Source organism: Penaeus monodon, chromosome 8, assembly GCF_015228065.2.
Source record: "Penaeus monodon isolate SGIC_2016 chromosome 8, NSTDA_Pmon_1, whole genome shotgun sequence".
NCBI classification, from domain to species: domain Eukaryota; kingdom Metazoa; phylum Arthropoda; class Malacostraca; order Decapoda; family Penaeidae; genus Penaeus; species Penaeus monodon.
In genome coordinates this window covers 17094126-17105179 of record NC_051393.1, presented here as the reverse complement: position 1 = coordinate 17105179, position 11054 = coordinate 17094126, and the positions used below count along the sequence as shown (strand labels likewise).

Here is an 11054-nt window from a genome sequence, read left to right as displayed (position 1 = left end):
CGCCGCCAGTACGATAGTGTTACTTCCTACTACGCTCGTAGAATTTAGGAAAAAATAGAATGAAGACAGAGGAAGGTAAGTAAAGTGATAAGCTAAACAAGTGCACAGTATTTCGCTGTTTTAGCAAAGTAAGGATGAGTTGAAAGGTTTCGAATATATTGATGTATTTCACAGAGCTTGCATTAGTCGATTTGTTGAGGTCTTCTCATTATAATGGACAAGGCAGCGTAATGGGAAATTGTGCTTATAGATGGCTTTTGTTGGTCTCTTTTTACATATACTTGTTTATTCGAATCAAGTTAGAAAGATAAAAGTGCAAGTAGTATTAATGTGAGATCCATGTACATAGTAGGTTATTGACACATGGTGAAAATTTGACGTCAAAATTGTCTAAGTCAAAGGACTTGGAAAAAGTCGTCGCAAGGAAAAAATGTACATGTAATAATGATAAAACTAACATTTAGCTTTATTTTCCTTGATATCATTGTGAGCTGAAGTTAGTTTGAGTGTGTTATTAACAAAGTTTATAAATTTACCTTAAGCAGCCCCAATATTACCCAGTTTAACTCATGTTTTGGGTATTTCCCAAGGATTTGTTAACACTAATTTATTCGTATCAAGTCCTTTTTAACTTTACGAATGCCAGCATTTTAGAATCTAGTACTGTAAATCTCTTGTATATTTTCAAGGTTATTGCTGTATTACCATCTTTTATATATATATATTATATATATATATATATATATATATATATATATATATATATATATATATATATATATATATATATATATATAAAATATATATATATATATATATATATATATATATATATATTATATATATATATATATACATATATATATACATATGTATATGTATATGTTAATAGAAAAATTTATTCTAAATGAAAATAACTGATATATATTTACATGATGACCTTAGGGAAAATAGGACACAGGCAAAAAGAGGGGGGGGGATTTCATTCCCTTGCATGGCAAAAATAATAAGTTAAGAAGATAATTTTGTCACAAATATCACATAGAGACAAAGTCCATGGTGATCGAGTGGGGTCCAGGGGAGGAGGAACTGCTGGATAGGGAAATACAACAGTTGGGTGGAAGTTCGGGGGCAAAGCCCTAGTTTAGAAACATTTTTGGGTTATAAGTTGATGTTTGTGGAGTGCCCCCAAGGCTGTTTGCTACATTATTAGGGATGGGAAGACAGTTACTTTTTGAACAATTAGCATAACTTTTCCTTGTTTCATACGGTAGTGATATGCTTATTGAAAGGGAGGTAATTACTCAAATTAAACCTTGTAAAGATAAAAGGTAATATGTTGGTCATCAAAAATGTAGAGCAAAATATTCTAAGTGAAGTGCAGTAAAGGGAACCCCCATACTTACATATCAAAGTCTGTTGATTTCTGTATCCTTTGCACTTTATGTTCCATTGATAATAAACTACCTCTGCCACATATATTCTGCCAAGACAGAGCAGTTCACAATCTTTATCTTGTACAGTAGAAAATTGGTAGTGTTTGATAATTACTAAAACATATATGAAATTTAATATTAGTACCAGAAGTTCGCATGTTTAGCTTTACCTTTTGACCCTTATGGTTCGTGATATACTTCATATATATGCCTTCAAGCATACACATGAAGACAGATCTAGAACATAAACCACTAAAGTCTATTAACATTAAAGAAAGTAGAAAAACATTAAGTTAGAAATAATTAGAGATAATTTGATAACTGAATACTTCAGTGGCCCGTCTTTGTGTCAGATAATTTAAGCCCCTCCCACCACAATAATTTAAACTAATGGTATATGAACTTTGATGTCTAGCACATTATTTGTTTAAAACATTAAACATTGAAACATTATTTCAGATAAACAATAGGTAACACCTCTGGTAGTAATAATCTGAAAAAATAATGACACCTACTTAAATAATGACAACTACTGAAAAAGCAACAGCCATACAGTCTGTTTGTACTTCTATTTTTTAGCTACATACTGCTAGAGGCACTGCCAGTATTCCCAGAGTAGCAGTAAGTGGCACTCTTAAATTTACATGTCAATAAAGTGGAACAGATTTTAATAATCAAACTATCACAGGAGACTCCAGCCTTAAAAGTTTTAAGGTCAATCATGAGATGAGTGAAGGAGCAATAGAAGCATAATAGATTATATCATATCATCATATATAACCCAGCTCCCTACTTTACTGGTTGACCAATTCTCCCATCCCCTGCCCTTCAAAATAACTATTAGCCTCTATCAACAGTGAAAACTTTCTTGTACCCTTGAGCTGGACATAAACACAAGCTATCTATGTGGCAGGTTCAGACATTATTCCTTTTAGCTATATAATTAGAATATTAATGTAGTGGCTGACTGTCCTATAAATTGTGTTTGAATTCCAAGAATTAATTTTCAGCTGAGGTTAGCTTTGTTCTTTATACATACTTGAGCTCGCCATACATAGACACACCTATTTATTTTATGTGAATGTATTTAGAGGATTTATATTTATGTTTTATTTTATATATACTTCTGTAATGACTGTCAATGTGAATTATATCAGCTTACTTCTATATTATCTGGCAGTGTATAATGTATATACAAAGAGTACAGTATTCTTTAAAAAGGTGTTTGAGATTTTAGGGTTAAAAAGTAACATTTTTATTTTGCATAAAAAAAAGATACAAGATAACTTAGTTTTATAAATACCTTGGTATGTTTCAATGTGAACACTTATGTTACTCAGCAGAAGCTGAAATGATAATCAGTCTCCACTTAGCTTTCCTTATTCATATACCTGACAGTCACGCTAGCAGTGATGATTCAGCTTTTAGATGTAGATCAGAAATATTCTCTGTACTATTAATATTCCCCCAATATATTAAGTTCCTGCAGGTTTGATGGATGACCACCTTTCCCATGCTGTGATCAAGGAACTTAATTTTCAGAACATCTGCTTCTGTAATGAGATCAAATTAGTTATTGTGCACACACAATGTTTTTAAAGCTGTTAAATGATGAAACAAAACTCACAGCATTTCAACAAAGTTTAGTAAAGAAAAGAAAAGAAAAAAATCTTACCCAAGATACTTAACACTGAAATCATGGATTCATTTTTATGACTATGTAAAGTTTTGGTGATATTTAAAGATAAGACCCCATGAAGGTCTCCTCTGGGGAAGCAAGAGTTCACAGATTTCTGGTGGCATTTTCAATTCTTCCCAACATAAGAATATTACATTTTCATAATTTAAGTGAATTTTTTCACATACCTGTTTCTTATACTAGTATTAACAATGTTCATACTATCCAGCTGTTTCTACATTTCCTCATTTAACAGTTTTAAGTTGTATTCCACTGTGTTGGCAACCCTTTTCTCCCATGCAATGTGCTCGTCATTCATTTTTGAGACTTGGAATGGAGTGGGGAAGATGGGAGGGTTGCGAGTATAAGAAACAGGTAAGTATGAAAATGTAATTTGTTTCACATACAACCTGTTGCTTATACTAGCAGGTTCCCACACTTGAGGTCGTGGACCATGTCTAATGTATGGAATACAATGAGGGTGAAAAGTCTACATTAAAATTTGCCACTGACCAATATGCAAGTGCCTAAAACAAGGACAAGATTTGGAGGACACAGTGTTAAGCATATGGAAAAAAACTCATTAAAATCAAATTGACTACTCTGGGTGCGCTGACTGGTGCCTGGTAGGTGAGTTCATATTTAAGAAATGTTAAGCTACTGTGTCTCCAGCAGCAGTGAATGATTCCAGAGCAAAAATGCCTCCTTCTTGCCTCTGAATGTCCTTCAAGTAATGGTCTGAAAAAACTGAACTGGTCTCCCAGTAGCTGCCTTCACAATGGAAACAATTGAGTTATTCTTTCATAGAAGCCTAACGTCATCTGCTCCTGCCTGGATGGATGGGCATAAAGAGTCTAGAAAGGACTCATGAGCTGCCTCAATAGTATCTCTGAGAAAGAAAGAAATCACTGCCTTGGACGTCGGCTTTTTGTGGCCTAATGAGCTGCCTTAACCCTTTGCCGACGGGTGGCATGTATGCACATGCCATGGCATGGCGGGACTATCTGCCGGGGGCATGTATGTACATGCCATGGTGTATGTATGGACATGCCATGTTTTTTTTTTTTTTGTTACAATCACGGCAAAATATTATTTTTCTGCCACTGAAAGTGTGATTAAGTCGTTTTTAACACTTTCTCATTTTACTATGCAAAAAAAAAAAAAAAAGCAACAAACCGATGATTTCAACTCCATGATGCCGCACACTGCTTATTTTATTCAGACTATAGACTGAATAATGATCAACTATGGAGTCTATATAACAACAAAAATACCCTTCAGTCTCATTTATCAGGAAATATGGCAAGTAGAGACTTTAGAAAATAATGAAAACTGAAAATACAACATATCCTCGTAGTATTACGAAGAAACGGCATGGGATGCTGGTATTTGGCAAGAGTGGTTGCGCATGCTAGGGCGACGATATAAACCCCCGGCAGCGAGGCCCGGGCCACTGTGAATACTACCCGTTGGGAAAGGGTTAATAGGTCTCTTAGAAAGAAAGAAATCACTGCCTTGGACATGAGCCTTCGTTTTGTCTCTGTCGTGGCTATGAATTCCGGAAGATAAGGAAGTAACGGGTACTCCTTTTGCTTGATAATAGTACCGGAAAGGGCCTGAAGTTCTCTGACCTTCTTAGATGTGGCTAGGGCAAGCAGATTTTTTTTTTTTTTTTTTTTTTTAATCTTTCATAGATGAGAGACAAGGGTTTGAAGGGTGGACATGTTAATTCCTTAAGCACTATGTCCACATTCTATGATTATATCCTGTGTGTAGTCTGCTGACTTTTGCTGGACATACTTTGAGGATGTCTCAGAGGACATGATCATTAGACAAATTGAATCCCTTATATGAAAAAAAAACATTTAGCATAGTCTTGTGGCTTTGATAGCAGTGACTGATAAGTTACAGTTTTGTTACAGAAAGAACTAAGTCTGTAAACTTTTGGTTGGATGGGTTTGAAATGGTGCAGCCTTCTCTTTTGCAGCATTGTCTACACATATTCCATTCGTTTTGATAATTCATAAGTGCAGAATGTCATTTCGATTTAACAAAGAACTGTGTGACTCATGAGGAATAACCTCTATGAGAAATTGCTTGATTCATGTGGTTAGCTGAAGTGTGTGTAGAGCTTAATGAAACCTGTGGGGATGCAGCTGTCAGAGTAAATCTTTGCGATGTGGAAGGCATTGAATGAGGTCTGGAAATCATTTGTTTTGTGAAGGTGACATGAAGTTCAGTAGCCTGAAGTTCAGTTTTGTTGCAAAGAGATCCACTGTTGGGCAACCCCACAACTTACACGGAAGATTGCCCATGTCCTGATGGAGAGTCCATTCTGTAGTCTGCTAACACAGGCCGCTTGACAAACTGGGTGAGGATCTTGACAGTGTTTTCCTCTGTCTACCCTAAGATCTTTTGAGCTTCTGTATTGATCATTGTAGAACACGTACCCTCTTCCTTGGCTAGATATGATAGTGCTGTGGTATTGTCTAAGCATCTGTTTTGCCCTGTAGAATCCCTGTGAAGATGACTTGCTCTGAGTTCCAAGATGTTGATGTGCAGGAATCTTTTGTGTGTTGTGTATATTCCACTTGTTGATTCCTGTTGAAGTGATGCTCCCCAATCTTTCACTGAGGCATCTGTGTACAGGTACAAGTCTGGATATGCCATCTGGAGAGACTGCCATACACATAGATTTTGTTCCTCCAACCACCACTGAAGGTCCTGAAGAATATTGTTGTCTGAAGGCAGAGGAATGTTGTCTCCTTGTGACTGTCTATCCCACATCTGAGTAAGTTGTAAGTGGATGTTCCTCATCCTTTATCTTGCTCCCAGCACCAGGTGGATGAAGGAGGGTATGTGGCTTAAGAGTATCATCCACTCTGGCTGGTGGACAGTTGTTGCTGTGATGCTCCCCAATCTTTCACTGAGGCATCTGTGTACAGGTACAAGTCTGGATATGCCATCTGGAGAGACTGCCATACACATAGATTTTGTTCCTCCAACCACCACTGAAGGTCCTGAAGAATATTGTTGTCTGAAGGCAGAGGAATGTTGTCTCCTTGTGACTGTCTATCCCACATCTGAGTAAGTTGTAAGTGGATGTTCCTCATCCTTTATCTTGCTCCCAGCATCAGGTGGATGAAGGAGGGTATGTGGCTTAAGAGTATCATCCACTCTGGCTGGTGGACAGTTGTTGCTGAGAAATGATTCTATATGGTAACGGCAGTTTTCTTAGTTTTCTTCATAAGAGGAGAATAAACTTCCATCCCCAAAAAAGAACTTCATATGAGTTGAGGTTATTGAATATTTTTCCCAGTTTATTATTATCCCCAGTGTGTAGCACAGGATGGTGAGAACACTTGTCTTGTGGACTTCCTGTTGTGAAGCAGATAAAATGAGCCAGTCATCTAAGTATCTGAGTAGGTGAAGTCTCTGGCAATATAAAGCCACTGAAACTGGAGCCCTCATTCTAGTGAGGACCTTTGGAGCTGTGGAGAGATCAAAACAGATGGCCCAAAATGGAAAAGGTTGATTCTTTCACATGAACCTGAGATAATTGCTGCTGACTTGATGTATCAGCACCTAGAAGTAAGCATCCTTAAGGTCAATGGAAATCACTCAGTCACTCTCTCATTTAGCTGACATTATTGTCCCCACTGTTTCCATTCCGAAGTTGGTTGTGTGGATATATCTGTTTGGGGCAGAAAGATCTATTATGGGTCGGTAACCTCCATGTACTTTGGTTACCAGGAATAGGTAGCTGTAGAACCCTGGTGTCATTGGAGCAGTTTCTATTGCACTTTTTTCTCCTAGTAGCTGGACTTCTAAGTCTAGTGCCTTACCGTTTTTGGAATCTGGAAAATATGTCCAAGAAACTAGTGGCTCTGATGTGAGAGGAGGTAGGGTGAAGAAAGGAATCCTGTGTCCTTCTTTGAGATTAGAGAGGACCTAGTCCTCTGTGCCTGTTTATCCACCCTTCCTGGTTCCATGCAAGGCATCCTGCTACTCTGTCCACTATTGTTTACTGGCTCACTTGTGGAAAACTTGCCCATAATCCTTTTGGAGGAAGTGGTAGGACTTGCTTTTGGCTTCTTTTGTGTTATCATTTGCTATGAAGACAGGACTGGACAATGGAAGGATGAGTTTGACTGATGAGTGGTATAGGCACCTGAAGATGAGGTACTGGAACCTTCTTCCAACAATGGTGTACCTGGTATTGAACATGGCTCAACTAGAGCTCTGGCCACCACCTGCTTGAAGGAGATAGAAATAGTCTTATTTGCCTTGTTTTCTTCAAAGAGCAAAGCTGAATATGTAGAGGACTTCCTTAGGTCCACCTTAGACACAAACTTTAAAACTGGTGGGAGTTGTGATAGTATGGAATCAAACTATTACATTCAGTCCATAGTCATGTCTACCATGGCCATATGCTCCCAAACAAATTTATCTGCCATTATTCTGTACTCTAATCCTGGTTGTAGGAAGTAAAGAAGCCAAAAAAGAATTCCATACACCAAGTCTATGTGCTGGACAGCAATCTGTTTTTTTTTATCTCTGGTGGTGAAGGTAAGGGTCAAGTCAACTTGGCTGCTTGACCCAAGGTTTTATGACTGCTAACTATGTAGACCTTCTGGTACTTGGTTGACAGGTAGTGGGCTAAAGAAGTTCTAGAAGTCTCATTGGCATGAATGAATGCCTTGGAAGCCACATTCATGGAAAAACCATTGCCTGAATCCTGGTGAGACTGATGTTCTTAGCATCCTCCTGCTGCTTGTGTTCCCCAGGTGGATCTGGATGGTTCACCTGTGCCTCAGGGAAGCATTGAGTGATATGTTAGCATTTTAAAAAATTCATATGAGGCCCTACTGACACTGACATGTCCCTCTTTTCATGCTCCTCTGCTGAAGAGTTTCTAAGTAATATTGTTCATACAATCCAGTGAATTGCGTGTCCCCTGTGTGACTGTGTAAAGGTGGGGCTAAGTTGATAACTGCAAAAGAGGACTGGTTAGCGGCTTGATGACTCTTGATACTGTACTACTATATCAGACACCATATCAGAGAAGGATGCATACTGTTGGTCTTTAGAAAAAAAAAAAATCAGAAATATAAGTGAAAAATTTGCTCATCTCCACAGGAACCATTTAAGCAGGCAAGGGGGATTGAGAGATGAAGTCCTCTGGTGCCACTGAGCTGGACTGAATCGTGTCCTGTGAAACCCCCATGGAAGACATAGTTGACTTACCAACAGACTGTGAGACCTTCCTTTTGACTTTGCAGTCTTGTTTCTTTTGTAAAGCATGCTGTTATTCAAAGGCACTATGAACCTGATCATTGTTCCACATGGCACATTCGTAGCACCTACTCTTGATAGTACAAATACCATTATGGTAAACAATTCATACAGAATGAGGATCATTGAAGCTACTATCAATAGCTGAAATCATGCAGATCCTCCTAATGGTATGTGGAGCAGTAGATGAGGATGAGAAGAAATTGGGTGAAGTTGCCATGTTGGGTTTGTCTTTCACATCTGGCTCATTGGCCATTACACTACAGGTGGTAGGAAGATTTGAAGGCAACTTCCTGCTCTGAGGGAACAAGTTCAGCAAAGTCAGACATGACAAATTCAGGGAAACAGCTGGTCAAAACACAAGAGCACTGTCACAATAAACCATGTTTTACAGTGTCTAAAGAAGTAATGATGAGCACATGAGAACAGGGCTGCCAACACAGCTGAATATGACTTAAAATTATTATATGTGGGAATGTAGATGCAGCTGGGTAGTATAAACATTGTTAATACTAGTATAAGAAATGGATTAGTTCATAATTAATGCACATATTAGTAATAATAAGAAAAAAGAATAACAGAATCCTATTCTTATATATTTGTGCCAGGTGATAACTCTTAGAATTCATTATACTGGCGGTGAAATTCCTAAGAAGTTTTCAGTTTTCTACTTTGATTTTTATAAGTGTTAGTAAAGACCTTTTACTTTTAAATGCTGTTTTCTCTTTCAACAGTAAAATTATATTATAGATACATTTACATAAATTTACGTATAGTAAGAAAAAAGGAGAGTAAAATTGTGAATGTGTTTAAAAACACACACAAACACACATACACATACACACATATACACATACACATACATGTACACATACATTTACACATACATGTGCACATACACGTACACATACACATACACATACATATACACGCACATATACACGTACATATACAAGTACATATACACTTACATATATACACATATCCTCACACATATATACACATACACACACATACACACACATACACTCACATACACTCACATACACACATATACACACACACATACGCACACACACATACGCACACACATACACACACACACACACACACACACACACACACACACACACACACACACACACACACACACACACACACACACATGTATGCACACACCTAAAATAGCTCATAGATGGAGTATGTCCCTTTATATACTCTTTTTCCTACCAGTTCAAGGAAAGGGCAAGCAGGCTTATTATGTTGATGTAAACTGCAACTGAGGTTTTGTTAGATAAAACTTTTCACTTCTGCAGATGTACAGTTTCTAGATTTTGAGGGTAATAAAAAAGACAATGTTTAATACCAATTTAATTGGGAATCCACCCTTCTAATAACATGAAGTAATCACAAAAGTGGAGAGAATATTTTTCCGTCTTGCATGATAGTGCATGCACAGTACTGGCTCAGAGTGGATGCATCATACATACACCTTGGCACTAGAGTCCAGAAGCACCCCAGCCCTTGAACACAGATTTGGAGTACATGTATGAGTATATATGGACCCCAGCATCAGTGTGTTAACATTTTAGGAAAGTGAATGTTAATTTGTATATAAAATGTCAACCCAAATATACATCCATTATTTGAAAGTAGATGCACATTTTCTCAGACAGTGAACAGTCTTTCTTTCTTTCTTTTTATATATGAAAAATTGTTAGGTGTGTTACAGCTTTTGGGTGTACTTGTAAAGCACACTTAATCAAGATATTGATATTAATGAATTTCATTGAATCAAGGTTATAGCATTTCCAGTGTTATTCATATTTAAGAATGATAAATCTGGCTTGCCACTTCAGTCTCATTTTCAACCATTTCACCTTTCTATCTTTCTGTTTTCAGAAATTATCAGTATGGAATAAATATTCTATAGTTTAAATTACATTATGAATCAGTATAAATTACATTGTTAATATATAAATATATATGTGTGTGTGTGTGTGTGTGTGTGTGTGTGTGTGTGTGTGTGTGTGTGTGTGTAAAGATTAACAACTATGTTAAATTATTGCATGCCAGTGTTACAATAATATAATGAGAAATATAATCTTTTCATTATTTGCAGGGCATTGGGCATGGAGCCTCTGGAAAAAGCCTTTGCAGTAGTGGAAGAGGTTGTTGGAAAAATATGCAGATCTCTGGGACCAGAAGCTCAGGATCATATTAACCATGACAGGCTATTTACAAAAGCAGAAAGACAAATAAAAAATGGCCTGTCAGTTGAGGTAGCCTCCAAGACCATTGTGAGTGCTTTGATACCAGATATTCAGGCTACCCTGAAAGAAAAAGTGAAGGACCAACATCATGATGATCAGGAGAATGACCTTCCTGAATCCAAACAGGAGAACATAGAACCTGCTCCTATCTCACCTGAATTGAGAGCAAGCACTTCTCAAAGCCCAGTGTACTCGGATGGCCAAAATGGTTCATCAGCTAGGGAATCAAGTCAGTCTTCCTCTACAACACTGGATTCCCCACAGTCTGAAGAGTCTCAGAGCTCGTCTACTGCCATGACATTGAATGATTTTTCAGAGATCAGTGTGCTGACTCCTGATCCACCTAAACCAGCTCCTGTCATTGAAATACTT

At 37.4% G+C, this 11054-nt stretch overlaps 1 protein-coding gene across 2 annotated transcripts in view; it reads left to right on the top strand.

Moving 5' to 3' along the window:
- The window catches only part of LOC119576218, a 43590-nt gene continuing 32536 nt past the window's right edge, over positions 1–11054 (top strand). For both annotated transcript variants that reach the window (XM_037923806.1, XM_037923805.1), the window contains exons 1-2: positions 1–75; positions 10532–11054. The exon at positions 10532–11054 is cut by the window's right edge and continues 1490 nt beyond it. In XM_037923806.1, coding sequence (XP_037779734.1) covers positions 10542–11054 — 513 coding nt within the window. In that variant the 5' untranslated portion in view covers positions 1–75; positions 10532–10541. The remainder of the gene's footprint in view (positions 76–10531) is intronic.